This window comes from Colias eurytheme, chromosome 11, assembly GCF_061535395.1.
Source record: "Colias eurytheme isolate Ceu_HAF_F1 chromosome 11, ilColEury1 Martin Lab GWU primary, whole genome shotgun sequence".
NCBI classification, from domain to species: domain Eukaryota; kingdom Metazoa; phylum Arthropoda; class Insecta; order Lepidoptera; family Pieridae; genus Colias; species Colias eurytheme.
In genome coordinates this window covers 2614796-2631659 of record NC_142990.1, presented here as the reverse complement: position 1 = coordinate 2631659, position 16864 = coordinate 2614796, and the positions used below count along the sequence as shown (strand labels likewise).

Genomic DNA, 16864 nt, shown 5'->3' with positions numbered 1-16864 from the left:
GCCAGTGTAGGTACTTCTGCTGCTACATGAAAATATGCTAGGGTTGCAACAAATGGGAAATAAAACAATTGTGATTATTACTATTATGATGTAATCATTTATTCATATTATGTACATTCAAAACAATTTTTATTATTATAAATTCAAAATTGGTTCCGAGGGTATTTTATTTATTATAAATTCAAAATTGGTTCCGAGGGCGGGGACCTGGTGATCTGTGATACCGGTTAAAACCCATTTCAGACACCAGCTCCTCCAACTCCAGCTTATGGTTTGATAATTTTGTATGCATGTAGATTAATTTATGTGATTGGGAATTGTGAGGAGAAATAAATAAATGATTTGATTTGATTTGATTTGATTTGATTCAAAACAATTGCTATTATTAAATCTGATGTAATTATTTTTTCATAAATATATAATTATTATTAATTACATAATATATTGCACTGTGAAATATTTACGTATCACTTTATTTTTGATGTTCTTAATTGTCTTTTATAAAATTTAAGTGACGCATTCGCATTGGGATCAACAATCCGATAAGAAAAGAATGGAGACAACATATACATAGCTTTGATTTCAATTCTACAGATACAAAATATACAATCTATCTAAAATGATACAACGGATGTTTCCTGCGTTTTCTCGTCAAAATACCGAAACAACGTAATTATTGTATAGTAGTTGGGCGTGAAAGTAAAAAAACAAATGAAAAGTGTTTTCCATATGATTATTTATTAAATTTACGCGATTAAGAATAATTTCAACGATACAATTTAGTAACCGAGAATTCAGAGGATTAAAGAAAATACCTGCCTGATCATTTTATCAAACTCTAAAAGAATTATGGTTATTTCGCATCACTCGGTTTATTAGTTTGGTAATAATTATTAAAGGTAGTTACAACCCTAGCCATTGAGTCGAACGGTAGGCAACACAATATCGACTTTGTGCGGGTACATATGGTACATTTCTTCTTGCTGTGAAGCGTAATTATTATTATTAAGATTTTTTAGGCTATTTTGAATCAGCTGTTCTAATTTAATTCTAGAAATTTATTAAAACGTGATTTTTTTAAAAGTATATTATGAGTTTATAAATACCTCAACCAATAGTTATTGTGTCCTATCCTCATTTCTTTATATCTTGGTAGTTAACTAAAGTGTTAAATTTACATAACCTCAACAACAACATTTACACTGCCACTGCACTAAAACTAAACTAACTAGCTCTCTAGCTATAAGAACCATCCTCGTACTTCAAGGGATATAATAAAAAAAGAATTATCGAAATCGGTTCAGCCGTTCTCGAGTTATGCGCTTACCAACACATTTTGCGATTCATTTTTATATATAAGACTAGCGGTCCGCCCCGGCTTCGCCCGTGGTACATGTTTACGTTTTCTCTACATAAGAACCATCCTCGTACTTCAAGGAATATAATAAAAAAAGAATTATCGAAATCGGTTCAGCCGTTCTCGAGTTATGCGCTTACCAACACATTTTGCGATTCATTTTTATATATAAGACTAGCGGTCCGCCCCGGCTTCGCCCGTGGTACATGTTTACGTTTTCTCTACATAAGAACCATCCTCGTACTTCAAGGAATATAATAAAAAAAGAATTATCGAAATCGGTTCAGCCGTTCTCGAGTTATGCGCTTACCAACACATTTTGCGATTCATTTATATATATATACTAGCGGTCCGCCCCGGCTTCGCCCGTGGTACATAATATTTACGTTTTCTCTACATAAGAACCATCATCGTACTTCAAGGAATATAATAAAAAAAGAATTATCGAAATCGGTTCAGCCGTTCTCGAGTTATGCGCTTACCAACACATTTTGCGATTCATTTTTATATATAAGACTAGCGGTCCGCCCCGGCTTCGCCCGTGGTACATAATATTTACGTTTTCTCTACATAAAAACCATCCTCGTACTTCAAGGAATATAATAAAAAAAGAATGATCGAAATCGGTTCAGCCGTTCTCGAGTTATGCGCTTACCAACACATTTTGCGATTCATTTTTATATATAAGAAGATAAGATTATGTGAAAATAACCAGGAAGGTGAAAAACATATTTACGAAAACATAGTAACATAATATGGCTGTCGCTACAATAATTATATTTCAATTTTATCTTTTTATACCTAGTAGAACTGGCCGACGAATAAAAAAAATCGTATTAGAATAAATACAATAAATTACGGAACAAAAAAAGGATTGTAACCATAGAGATAGAATGTACTACGTACTAGAGAGGCGATCGCTACTACACTCTCTTTAACACGAGCTAGAGGTAAGAATCACAAGTCTCTTTAGTCTGTGTCGGACTGTGCCCCCCGCTTGCCGCGTCAACACGTGTTATTGCTCTGTTCAAAATGCCTTCGTGTTTGCTTAGATATTGTTTTAACAGTTCCCATAATACAAACAAAGCCCGAGGAGTGACTTTTCACCAGTAAGTTTCCTTATTATGAGTAAGTCATGCATTTTACTAATATTGTTATCATTTTGCGAAAAATCACCACGCGTTCTGCGTTTCGCGCCATTTTTCATAGACTAACAGCACAGACGTGACACTATCGATGAGTCTGTTAAAAAAATGTAACTGGATTTTTTTTAACTATGTATATACAATATCTACTAGGAAAGATTACCGTGGTGTAGTACCTAAATATTTATACTTTTACCCGACTACGCAAAGTAAAACGGTAGGTTATATTAAGTAATATTTATTTATTTACCTATTTTTATTTATTAAAAAAAGCCTAATCAATAGTTGTTCCAATAGGATTTATAAATTATTATGCACAACAATTACAAATAAACACAACATTCACAGAAACTAATACAGTAAAAGTTCCTTAATCGCGCTTCCTTTATTCGTGTTTTTACTATTCGCGGATTAAAAAAATGCGACCCAATTTCTATATTCACGACTAAAAATTTTTTTTATTCGCGGATTTAATAAGTACATACATAATAATAAAATTATTCCAATAGGTATCTTACCCAATATCCTTGTCAAATGGACTAATAAGAAAGTAAAATAAATCTTATAACAAGTTTGCCTAAAGTACATAATATTATGTTCTTAAATGATATCGCCGAGGCCTTTGACACAAGCCGCCTTTGTCGCAAGCCACCTCTGCAGCGATTGATGTTTTTGAGAATGTAAATAAACAGAATGGAAGCAACCTTATAACTCAATAAATAAAGTATATTTTTAAATGTAGTTCCGTTTATAGTAAAGTTACAAAAATTGTGATCGAGTAAGGGGGCGTCCATAAATTACGTGAGGTGTTTTTTAAAATTTTCTGCACCTCCCTCCCCCCCTGGTGAGATGTCGTGAGAATTTATTCAACCCCTCCCCCATCCTCGAATCTCGCGTGAGATTTTTCAAAATGTGAGTTTCTTATACGTAAACGCCATCAACATTGAATCATCGTATCCATTTAAATTACATCATGAAGCAAAAACTGATAAAACTATTGATTACTACACAAAACGACAAAAGCTTAATAAATTGATATTATTTAAAGGAAATTAAAATACATAGTTTAATATAAAATCCTCGTTTTATTAATTCCCTAGTATCAGTACCACCAGATAGTACCGAGTAAACAGATTGCACAATGTGTCGCATCTGCACGCATTGCTTAATCTTTGAACTTGAAGCCACGCCTCGCTCGTTCCACACGTACCCCACCACATCGGCCGCGCGCAATGTTTTTGTTTGGAATAACCCCTCTAGTAATATATCTCGATGATTGTAACTGAATTAGGTATGTTTGTTTCTGGGCGCACCGTTTTCGACGACGCGACGCGCGACGTAGCGTATAGGTATAGGTACCTACTTTGCTAAAACAAACTAATAAAATTGTGTGTCTGTCTGAAAATTCGGAAAAGCATATTTTGCAAGTTTGTAATTACTTTGATAGTTTACCGATTTATAATAATTGTAATTGTAATTGTATAATATATAATTTGCAATGTGGTGAAATTTCATAAAAATCACGGGCCAATTTTTTGTTTTGAATCCCACCGAAAATATAATTGCGTTATTAGAATAATTAATTACTATACCTACCCACGATCAATTATTACAATATAGTCTCAAATGCATACTAGAGAAATATTGCAATTTGATTCAATTAAAATGCATAGCATACAAAAATAAATTCACAACACAAGAAATTCCGCGCGCAAATCATAGCGCGTGTCAATGAAATCAAGAATGTTTTATATCAAGCCGACGCGGACGACGACGCGACGCCGAACAAAAGTACCTACGACGGACGACCACGCTTCGAGTTGCCAAACAACATGAGTAATAAATTGTTTACAAAAAAAACAAGTTTTCCATTTTTCTGTATGAGTAGACAGAACTTCAAAACGCCACCTGCTACGGTTTATATTATGAACGATTGTTATAAAAATAAAAGTTATATTTGTTGGTGTAAACTATTTTATTGATCAATAATTTTGGAATTTAAAATTGTCAACATTGATTACAATAAAACGCAGTTTTATTTTATTACACTATTGTTTTTTTTTATCAAAACATGTATTTGAAGTACCATATAATATTATGCTGATCCAAGCATTTTCACTCAAAACTTATATCACTAATGATTTGTAAAAGTAAATTATTTCAATATACATTTCATAACCAACATGTAAGAATAATTATTATTATTCCTACCTACAACAACAAACCTAAAACACTATTTACTATGGGAAAATAACCAGGAAGGTGAAAAACATATTATTATTTACGATTTCGACGCACTCGACTTTTAGTAAAATATAGTAGGTAAACATAATATTATGGTTTTGATTTTTGCTACTAGTATAAGAAAACTGCGTGTTCAAACTACTTGTTTGTCTGTCTGAAAATTCGGAAGTACTTTGGTAGTTTACCGATTTATAATAATATTGTATATATCGTTGTTTAAAAAATATTCAAACACAATAAAATATGATATACTGATTTATCACTGGTTTCAGTGATGAACTGATGAGTCAATTATAGCCACTATACTTTCGTCATACGTGTGTATGATTGATGTGATTTGCAACGTGGTGATATTTCAGAAAAATCACGGGTCAAATTGTCCCACCGAAAATATAACTGCGTTATAAGAATAACTATACCTACGATAAATTATACATAATACAATATAGTCTCAAATGCATACTAGTGAAATATTTTATTTGAATCAATAAAATAAAAAAAAAATAAAAAATAATAATAATACAAAAATAAATTCACAACACAAGAAAATCCGCGCGCAAATCATAGCGCGTGACAATGAAATCAAGAACTTTCGAGCCGACGCGGACGACGAAGGAGCCTAACAAAAGTACCTACAATCATAGGCGGCTCGTGACAAAATTGTATGGCCGTGTTCACTTGAAATAAAACAACGAAAATAGGTACCTACAATAGCGTTAGCAGTACAAAAAAAATGAGCACCACATTATAAATGTCTATTTATACACTAAAAATTATAGAGTATTTCAAAACGAATTCAATTATTATTTAGCAATAATTAGAAAATCCCCGAATTTGCATTCGTGATCGTATTCATAGTGTTTGTCTACACTAATATTATAAAGAGGAAAACTTTGTTTGTTTGTTTGATTGTAATGAATAGGCTCATAAACTACTGGACATTTTACCAATGTTTGCAAGTTTGTGATTACTTTGATAGTTTACCGATTTATAATAATTGTATACTTATATCATTGTTAAAAATATTCAAACACAATATGATATAGGTACTGATTTATCACTGGTTTCAGTGATGAACTGATGAGTCAATGTTAGCCACAATACTAATCACTTTCGTCATACATGTGTATGAACTATGATTGATGTGATTTGCAATGTGGTGAAATTTCATAAAAATCACGGGCCAATTTTTTGTTTTGAATCCCACCGAAAATACATATATTACTAATTGCGTTATTAGAATAATTAATTACTATACCCACGATCAATTATTACAATTTACAATATAGTCTCAAATGCATACTAGAGAAACATTGCAATTTGAATCAATTAAAATGCATAGCATACAAAAATAAATTCACAACACAAGAAATTCCGCGCGCAAATCATAGCGCGTGTCAATGAAATCAAGAATGTAATTTTATATCAAGCCGACGAGCGACGACGCCGAACTAAAGTACCTACAGTACCATTTACCTTCAGTGTACAATACAGTTTACAGACCTACGACGGACGAACAATAATGAGTAATAAATAAAAAAAAACATAGTTTCTAAGGTCATTAGTTTTATTTTATTTTATTGTTATTTTCTTTGAACGATTGGAAATGAAATTACTCAATTTTTACACAGAACTTTGATTTATTAGAATTATGCTCATTATGCATAAGATAACGAACGCGAATGCACGACATCTAGCGCGTCAATGTCTAAACATCGCCTTTCGTTTAGACATTGACGCGCTAGATCTGTAATAAGTATATAGTCTATGCGCTAGATGTCGTGCTTTATGTCGTGTTTCGCTTGGCAAAAGTCACGCACACTACTGTAGAAGTGTCAAATTTTTCCGGTATTATACTGTTGTTTTTCTAAGTAAATATTGTAAATTATTGATTAAAAAGGTCGAACGCGCACACATTTCATTATAGAGAAGTGATAAAATGATTAGTTTTAAAGAAATAGTGTCTGTGTTAAGTGTTTAGAGGTAATCAAAAATGTATGGAGGGACGGTCGGAACATCAACCTTAATTGTAAGGAAGATTTAACAGTGTTACAAAGTTTTGGAGATAATTCCACACGCTTGGTCAGAGATAGGTTTTGATATTTCACCGATGAGTTGGCATTTGGCATATACATATATTTGTATTTTTTGTGTAATGCCACATTCATTACTTTTTCTTCGACCATAGGTTAGAAAAGAACGATCTATCAGTAGTGAAGCCATCTTCTTTGCTTTTTGTAATATAATTTTATTTTCGAACTTGTCGTTACGGGCGCAAATAATCTACCAAAAACACCAACCTTACATACACGTACCGACAATACCAACTTTACATAGAGGTAAAAAAAGACGGGTTGCACTCCGGGAGTGCCGGCAGAAGTGAAAACTTGATTATTAACGTTGAGCATATTTGATATCCATCCGTCTTACGCTTTTTCGATCAGGTCACGTGTCCTGACGCGAGTTTAAGATTTTATACCCAACGCCGCTAAAGAAGTTTTCACTTCAACACTAACACACACGTATACATATACACTCACCCGATCCCGCTCGTCCATCTTCATGTGCGCCTGTCTCGGCGTGCGCAGTGCGGCGTGGAACCGCAGCGTGTGCTCCACCGACATGGCGGGGCTCAGCGATGTGTCGTGGCGCACGTACGCCGCGACCTTGCGAAGCGTGTTTGAGGATACTGGCTGTCCATTGAGGATTATGTCGCCGGATAGCTTCTGTTGATGAATAAACCATGGGTAGAATGTCGTCATAAAAGTTGAAGCGGCTTTGTAATGAGCAAAGTCTATTCTTTCACCCATAAAAGCCTTATACACGCGTAGGCAGAGTTTTAATTAAGACGATTCTGGAGTCTATTGTTGTTTTTTAAATACAGTAATGAGAAATATTTTTTTATTATTCTTATTTTTATTATTATTTATTCGTTAAGCATTAGACAATTTGTATTTCTTAAAGGCACGACAACGCTTGGGAAAGTCAACATAATGTAATACATAGTTATTTTTGTTCGATCTTTATCGTGTTCGATCTGTCTAAAGCCTTCGATTGTGTGAAAACAAAACGTTAAGATGATTAACGTAGTCGTAACGTAACTTAAGACACCATTTTTATAGCATGAATAGTAATGAACAAGGATCTTGATATACGCTTACTTATCCAACCACATCGTTGTCAGGCCAAATTTGCGCGAGCACAATAATGCAAATAGGTGTCTTACAAGGTTCAATATTAGGTCCGTTTTTATTTTTGATATATGTTAATCATTTACTTTTTTTATTAAACCGATCAGTGAGATTGTATTATGTATTTTAAAAATTTAGGATGTTCAAGTTTTTCATATAATTCTTAAACCAGAAATAGCGAGTTCAAACGATTTTCCGCAAACGTGCTGATAAACCAGTCCTAGAAACAATATGTTCAAAAAGCAATAACAATAAACAAGTCTCATACCTTTCTGGCGCCAGCAAGAACATCTAACAGACCCGTGGCTTCCTGTTGCGAGGTTGCCAGAACTGCTAAAATCTCACCAGATTTAACCTCAAAGCTCAACCCAGATACTAAAAGCGTTGATTTGTTCTCAGGTGACGTTATTTCTAGACTGTTTACCTGAAATGAATTAATGAAATGTACCAAAAACAGTAAATAATATATGCTTCAAAATCTGTTTGATAAACCATAGTTCTAAATCTAATTAAAATTAGTTTCTTTTAAGATATTATAATGATATTTGAACATGCATTCGATCGGAGTTTCACAAGAATTCTGATAAAACTGACAATTAAAGTTCCTTAAAATATAAATATCTTGTTATTATTTAAAACTTAACTTACATAATAATTAGGATAGATATACGCTGAATGTGTGTACCCATCGAGCTGATCTCCAGGTCTCAACGTGGAATGTTTCCTAGACTGGGCGAGAGACATGTGACTGCCGGCTTTGGACATGCGACCTCCTAAGTGTGAGGATGGCATCATGTAACTGAAAGAATTATATTTATTTATGAAAAACAAAAGTAGGCTTCACAAACTTAACAGTTGATACAGCATTCATTATTCTTTAATACCTATCTAAATGCTTCCATATTGTTAAGGGTATGTAGTTATTTACTTGTAGAGTAGTTAATTGTAGCTTGAAAGATACGAAGAAAATTAATTAATTGATAAACAGTATACATATTTAAAATACATTAAAACTACAGATAAAGTAAATAAGGTCATCGCCAATTAGGAAAATCATGTATTAAGAAAATTAGTTCTGCTAACGATTAGTAGGTATATTTAAATCGTTATATTATTACTAATGCATTTTGGATTGAATTAAGTAAAATCATTAATTGTGATAAACCTTAAATTGATAATCTTTTTTTTATAAAATACTTAGTTACTTGTGTATTAACAGTCAACTGTCAAGTAGTAGGTATATTCCCAAAAAAATCTAAAATACATAGAATAAAAATTTATAGATTTTAACATTGCTTATATATCAAGCGGGTATAACACACTTCCAATAGATTGGCCTCACCTTAGTGACTCCACTAATCTACATTACTACCCAATATCCCACATATTCCTATCCTATATCTACCGAACAAACCTCTGATGGTCGTCCGCGAGCTCGGCCACACTGGTCCGTCGGTGCGAGCGGTGCGTGCGCGCGTCGATGCCCAGCAGGTTGGCCTCGCTCACCGACTTGTGCCGCGAGCCCCACTGCGACTGTATGCCCGCTTGGTGCATCGCTACTAATGGCACGCCTGTTGCATGCTGTCAGATTGTTTTTATGAGGATTTTTAATAAAAAAATCAATTTTAAATGATTTTTTTTCTCTCCTTCTTTAAGAAACACTTAAAATCGTTTTTTTAGACTGATAATAGACCTGCGTCACTTTGAAAACAGTTTAAATGGAAAAAAATAGATAGGAATGATAGTTTTGTAAATAAAGCTCGTTATTAAAAAAATAATAAAAAGTGTTACAAGAAAACTAATGATATAGATTAGTGTATCAACAACCTATATAGTGTATCTTAGCGAATTCGTAAATTCGTAAATTCTTTAACAAACTACGTAATACGTATATTAACTTTATTAAAGCTTTCTATAATAGCTATATCATTAGCTGTGCAAATGAAATATTTTCGCAATAGGATTATTCTTACTTGGTACGACTGTTGCATGTTTTGCATCCTGAAGTCAGGATCGGAGCGATATTTCCTATTGTACTTGTAATTGGTTGAGGTTTCATTGTCTGAACTATCGTAGCCTGATGATGTTTCTCGAACACCTCTACTTTGGCGCTGGATCCTAGAATTAATCATTACATGAAAATTTTTCATAGTACATTTCAGTTTAATCGCAAAAATATAACAACTATTGTAGGTTCAATGCCCAAATCCAAAAATGGTCTTAAAAAAGAGCTTAAATATTCTTATTACCTCTGATGACCTACCAATTTTTGATGGATTTTAATTTAATTAAATAATATAATATATAACCTATTTATTGTTTTTTCTTTGTATTAAATCAATTTTAATGAATGAAATGAAGTATGAATGAATCTAGACACAATAACATACAGGTCACGATGTATCTGCCATAGATGGCTTTACGTCGATTTTCTCGCGTCACTTATTGAGAGATCATCTTGAGAAATTGATTGGTATTGTTATCTGAGTTTCTGAAGCATTTTTCCATATTAGAAGAAGTGTTATAAAGAAAATATTATGTAAACGATTATTATCTTAATAATACAAATTTAATACAACCAGACAACTTAATTTTGTAGTTTTATGGACTACACTTGGCCTCGGAAAATAGTCATTTATATTTGTGTAGCCTCATTTTTAATCTTAATTCCGTTTATCTCAAAAGCTGATCCTGCGACACAGATAAGACTAGATAAGACAAATAAATATACAAACCTAGGCACTGACTTCATTCCACTTCCTATAGAAGTCTTTGGTTTAGGAGTCCCGGATCTCTGCGAACCATTGTGGTTCGGCGGGAAAACGCGTGGCAAACCGAATTTGAGGTATGTGTACATGTTGGAGCCCAATGCTGATCTGGAAAAAGAATGGTGAAAGAGATATTTGAATGTTTTTTTTGGATAAATAAAGAATTTTCTCAAAGTTATCCTATTATAAATGCAAAAGTTTGTTTGTTACTTCTTCACGCAAAAACTGCTGAACCGATTTTCGTGAAATTTGGCACACACAGAGATGCTTAATAAAACCACGATTATCTTGCAATTATTATATATCTACTTATACCTGTTTCTCAATTCATACTTTGAGAAAACTGGTATGATCTTTAAATCATTTCGACGTATTGTAATACGATAATACTAATTGACACACGTATTACAAATGCGTGCACACAACAATATAGAAAGAATCACAATGTGTTTTGCCTAGTTTAATCATAACAATGCGTATTTATAAATACACAATAGAATACATTTCAATTTATGTAGTTACTTAATAAAACGACTCTATTTCAACTGTTTCGAATTAATGTCTAGGAAAAGCGCAATAAGATAATTCATTTAAACCTTAATAATTATATGTATTTGTAATGTTGTATGATAATAAGCATGGTTATAAATCAAAATTTAAACCCCAGTAAAAACGTTGTAGTAAAATGTACCTATTAGATTGATTACGATAAGCGGTTAGTTTAATACACTTACTTGGGTCCATATCTCGGGTGGGATAATATAGACTGCACAGTTGTATCACGAAGCTGGAAGTTTCCATATGGCAGGGGGCTTTTATCAGTGCTGCCCAGAGCACTGTCTGTGAAGTCGGAATTTAGGTTTTGCCTGCAACATAATAATACCATAATTAAATTTGTATCTTTAATAGAATGATTTTAACGTAACATTTATTGTGAACTTATTTTATAGATCCAAAAGCTAGTGCTATTTTTTTTTAATATGGAAGTTAGCCATGTTGGCATAACATTTATAGGTTAAAAAAATATATCGTTCTTTTTTAAGTAAGACATCCTCATGAAATTGGAAAGGCTGTTTCCTCTAGTGTCTAGTGCAATCAAGCGTAGTCTGAAAGTCTGAAGTGTTTGGGTAAGATTAACATTACTTTCAAAATTCTTAAAACATTATTATCAATAAGTATATGAAAAAGTAAACATCTTTTTTTTTTGTAAACAAAGACGTTTAATGTTTGATTCTATTGACTAAAAGCTAACTAGATTTATTTGTAGTTAGGTACACAATAATCAAAACACATAAAATCTAGAAAGAAACGTATCAAAGCTTAACAAACTTAACATCTTACGCTAATATATAATTTATACAAAAAGTTACCTGTAAATGGACCAGGCGTGCAAATCCTCCGAATGCATTCCACGAGGGTCGTGCATCAGAGGGTGAGAGGGCACCGAGTAGCGCCTCTCGCCTCCCAAGCCCAGCGCTGACTGCGACATTGCTCACTGTTGTTAACAAATACATATATATGTACTTATAAAGTTACACATTAGAAAAACAATGAAATAAATATGGTGGTTAAATTTACTATCTATGGTTTTCGTTTCACTGCTCTTATGAGTCCACTGTTAACAAACATAATAAGTATAGATTATAGGGTTAAAACCGCGATTGTTAAAGTAACTTGAAGAAGTAATCTGCTTTGTAAGTATCGGGAAACATACATTGGACAAATCCGCATTACGTATAGTATTAAACCGTTATTAAACCAAAACGCATTGTGCAGGGAACTTTATAAAATACGTATGAAAATATTACATAACGAATATTATATTAAAAGAGTAGGAAGGTACAAATTACATATCTTATATTTGCGATAAGGTATAGCTTTGTAAATGATATGATGGACACTAAATATTTGTAATTACATGAATGTTTGAAAACCTCTACAAACGACTCTTAAATCTACGCGGCAAATTAATTAATTGCACTACTTTAATGCACCTATTAGTTCATTAGTGAGTTCATTATGATTCATTATTATGTACTTAATTAACAGCGAATTATGAATTAATGTTCAAGTCACTATTGAACATCTTGTTTGACTGTGAATAATTAACTCGTAATAATTATTAAATCAATTGAGAAAAAATAAAGAATCGTTTACAGAAGTGCTAATAGATATCTATTTACTATTCTTCTTCTTTGTCGATTCACTCTTGGCAGAGTGGTCGTGGTCACGTTGAGACGTCCACATCGGTGGTAGAGGCGGACACAGCTTTCCGCACGATCTCCCGCCATCTCTTCCTGTTACTAGACTGTCTGGCGCAGTCTGATACGCGAATTCCTACAGATTTCACTTGGTCGGTCCAGCGCATTGGTGACCTGCCGCGCGATCTGATTCCTTCCACCTTTCCTTGTACTACTAGCCGCTCAATGGAGTTGTTATCTCGCCTAGACACGTGTCCAAAGTATTGCAGTATGCGCGACTGTACTACGGTCGATAAACGCTGTTTGATGCCGAGCTCTTGGAGTATGGACTCGTTGGTGCGAAACTCTGTCCACGATATCCCTAGCATCTTCCTCCAGCACCACATTTCTAGAGCATTTATTTTCCCTTTTTCCAACTCGCGCACTGTCCACGTTTCTGCCGCGTAAAGAAAAATGGGGAATACGAGTGTTTGTACGAGCTTGACTTTTGTGGCTTTGGTGATATTACGATTCCTCCACACTTTTCTCAACTTCTCCATCGCAGTTCTGGTTATGGCCATACGTCTTTTAACTTCATCTACGCAGCCGCCGTTGTTTGAGATCAAAGCACCAAGGTATACATAGGTCGAAACCACGTTGCAGTTCGCAATCTGTGTCACTTCGGGCGAATTGTCGTTGGCGCGGTCTACAATCATAATTTTGGTCTTAGAACGGTTTATCTTTAACCCAAACGTACGGCATACGCGCTCCATTTTGAGAAGCAATTCCTTCATACGGTCTGCGTTACTTGAAAACAAGGTAGTGTCATCTGCGTACCGCAAGTTTGCAATTTTGTGTCCACCAATCACAACACCATCGTCCCAGTCCTCGAGAGTGATTCGCATTACAAGTTCGGTGTAGACGTTAAAAAGTAAAGGTGATATAATGCATCCCTGTCGGACGCCCGCACTTGGATGGAAGCTATCTGAGAGGAGGTCATCTGTCCGCACTGAAGCTGTGCCCCCTTCGTAGAGCTGCCTGAGCAGGTGCACAAGGTGTTGTGGTGTGCCCATGTCCAGTAATGTTTTCCACAACGTTGGCCATAGCACCGAGTCAAACGCTTTGGAGAAATCCACAAAGCATATATATGTAGGCTTGTTGAATTCTCGAGCTTTCTCAATGATCTGACGAACGATGAGAATTTGTTCACGGGTTCCTTTTCCTTTCACAAAACCGGCTTGTTCAGGCGCAATTTCTCTGGACAAATAAGCTTTTAGTCGTTCGTTGATGATGTGTAGCATAATTTTGCTGGCATGTGTAATTAGAGCTATAAGTCGAAAATTGCTACACTTCTTAGTGGAACCTTTTTTATGAAGAGGAGTGAAAACTGTATGAGCCCATTCAGAGGGCCATTTGCCTGTGAGCCATATCTTGTTGCAGATGATGTGGAAGATATGAACGCCCCGCTCTCCTAATGCCCTAATTGTTTCAATAGGGATCGCATCTTTTCCTGTGGCTTTCCCATTCTTAAGATGTTGAATAGCGGCTCTCACTTCTGACTCAAGAATATCCGGCTCCAGCATATCACTCGCAGGCTCTGTAGATGTAAAATTTTGCGACTGAGGGTCTTCAAACAAGGACTGACAATAGTTTCTCCAAACTTCCGATATTTTGTCGAGTTCAGTGACCACTTGGCCATTCTGATCTTCTATGGCCCAGGTTTTTGACGGCAGCGTTTTAGTAATGAGACGAATCTTGTGATGCAGATCCCTTGACTCATATCTATCTGCATGAGCTTCAACTTCCTTACACATATTGCGTAGGTAGGCATTATGATCTTGTCTGCATTGACATTGTATTCGTGCCGAGATCTTATTGAGTTCCTTTACATTGGCTCCCGCTGCTTTCATATTCCGGCGTTCTTCAACGAGTTTGAAGGTTTCGTCAGTCATCCAGTGCTGTCTTTTGTGGGTTGTGGTTGGTTGTGCAGTTTCCATCACGGCTGTGGTGATGAGTGTCTTTGCTCGATCCCAAAGTGAATCAGGTGCTTCGTTAATCAGATCTGCTTCCGACCACTGTGACCAGTTCTGTTCGACAATCGAACGAAATTTCTGACCATCTTTCACCTCTAGCTTCCTCGACTTTTTGACGTATCGGGCTGCTGTCAGCTTGAGCTTTAGTTTAGAGATCAAAAGCTGGTGATCAGACCCGCAGTCAGCTCCAGGTAACGTATGGGCATTTGTTACACATGATCTCCATCGCGAACGAGTCATTATGTAATCTATTTGGTTGCGAGTCTTTCCATCGGGTGATACCCAAGTGTACAGCCTTCGAGGGTGGTGTTGGAAGAGGCTATTAACAATCAGCAGGTCGTTTTCGGAAGCAAATTGCAGTAAGCGTTCGCCTCGTTCGTTCCGCTTACCGAGTCCAAATTTCCCCGCGCATTTGCCCAGCTGATGAGCGTTTTCCCCGATCTTAGCGTTAAAGTCTCCTAGGATGACTAATAGCTCTCTGTAATTTACTATTAGTATATGTATATTACAAAATTATGAGATCCATGCAATAGAGAGTTCCTATATAAAGTGTAGAGGCATAGTAAGATTATTCAAATATGTATTAAATATTATAATAGTAAGTGTAAGCTGTTCTTATCTTAATTTAATTTCATACTGATTAACATAATGTAGTACTTAAATATTCACCACTGTCATCCCAAGGTATTGATGCTGGAATCCTTGTGTCTGTCGGTCGTCATAATCCACATTCTAACTAATATTATTCACAGCATCTGTAACAATAGGACGGTACATTAGTGGGCGATTCTGCATTCATATATGGAAGTATGTACCAAATAATTACAAATTAAATTTATAAGTGTGTTGTAGGTTCGACTACATTATTATATATATACTAGCGGTCCGCCCCGGCTTCGCCCGTGGTACATATGAAAAATAGATGTTGGCCGATTCTCAGACTTACCCGATATGCACAGAAAATTTCATGAGAATCGGTCCACCCGTTTCGGAGGAGTATGCAGACTAACATTGTGACACGAGAATTTTATATATAAGATATATTTCTTTTATATTATGGCATATTCATATTTCTTTTTTTTTTAATAGGTAATTACACACTACGTTCATTCTATTTTTTTGAACATAAGTACACATTTATTAACAAATTATGTAAATAAGTAGTAGAAAAGTAACGACTTTCCAATTTCCAAATTAAAATCCATCCGTGTCTATGGATTTAAAATTACACAAATTGTAAGCCTAATCTCCCTGGACCCTGACCCACTTATCTACATCCTATTTGACGAAAGTCCGTCTGGCAAATCGGATGTGTTGTCAATCTGTCTGTGACCATCGGTACATAGCAAGTACATGAGTGATGCGTGTCACACGTGGTATTCAATCCCATTGTTATTTATACGATGTTGCGTAAACAGCACGACAATGCATGAATTCGAAAAATAATTATTGCTGAACGTGAACCTCCCATATACGTTGTTCTATAGGGAGATAAAAAAAGAGCGCGTACCAAAATCGTCGCCTCACTCCATGACGTGACAGTATTGCCATGACGCGACCTTGAAATTTGAATCTCAACGCGCCTAAAAAAGTTTCTCTTCATAATCTTATAGAACGACCAATTTTACACATAAGTAAATAAGAAAGTTAATGACTTGTATCTAATATTTTGCATTCTTTTAATTCATTAATGTTTACATGTTACTTAGGTATCATTACGTCATCTAATCTAAAAAATACCTACACATCTTATGACTTCACCGAATGAATGCATATAACGATCAGCAATCAATCAAAACTTCGCAAGACGCCTTGAACTAGACATTTTTCGAGATCAAGTGTGTGAGAAAAGTCATTCTTTGTTTATAATACACCTGTGATAATGTCACTCAGAATATGAAATCATCATGTTTGATGTTATATATTGCAACAACAACGCAGTATAC

General features: G+C 34.9%; 1 protein-coding gene across 1 annotated transcript in view; it reads right to left on the bottom strand.

Moving 5' to 3' along the window:
• LOC149904390 (ATP-binding cassette sub-family G member 8) overlaps positions 1 to 16864 on the bottom strand; it is a 48689-nt gene that overhangs the window by 10419 nt on the left and 21406 nt on the right. The window contains exons 2-10 of the mRNA XM_090106866.1: positions 15588 to 15673; positions 12076 to 12200; positions 11440 to 11571; positions 10673 to 10813; positions 9911 to 10055; positions 9352 to 9518; positions 8586 to 8736; positions 8206 to 8361; positions 7287 to 7472 (exon numbers count right to left, since the gene is read on the bottom strand). Of these exons, the coding sequence (XP_089962992.1) occupies positions 7287 to 7472; positions 8206 to 8361; positions 8586 to 8736; positions 9352 to 9518; positions 9911 to 10055; positions 10673 to 10813; positions 11440 to 11571; positions 12076 to 12194 (1197 nt within the window). The 5' untranslated portion in view covers positions 12195 to 12200; positions 15588 to 15673. The remainder of the gene's footprint in view (positions 1 to 7286; positions 7473 to 8205; positions 8362 to 8585; positions 8737 to 9351; positions 9519 to 9910; positions 10056 to 10672; positions 10814 to 11439; positions 11572 to 12075; positions 12201 to 15587; positions 15674 to 16864) is intronic.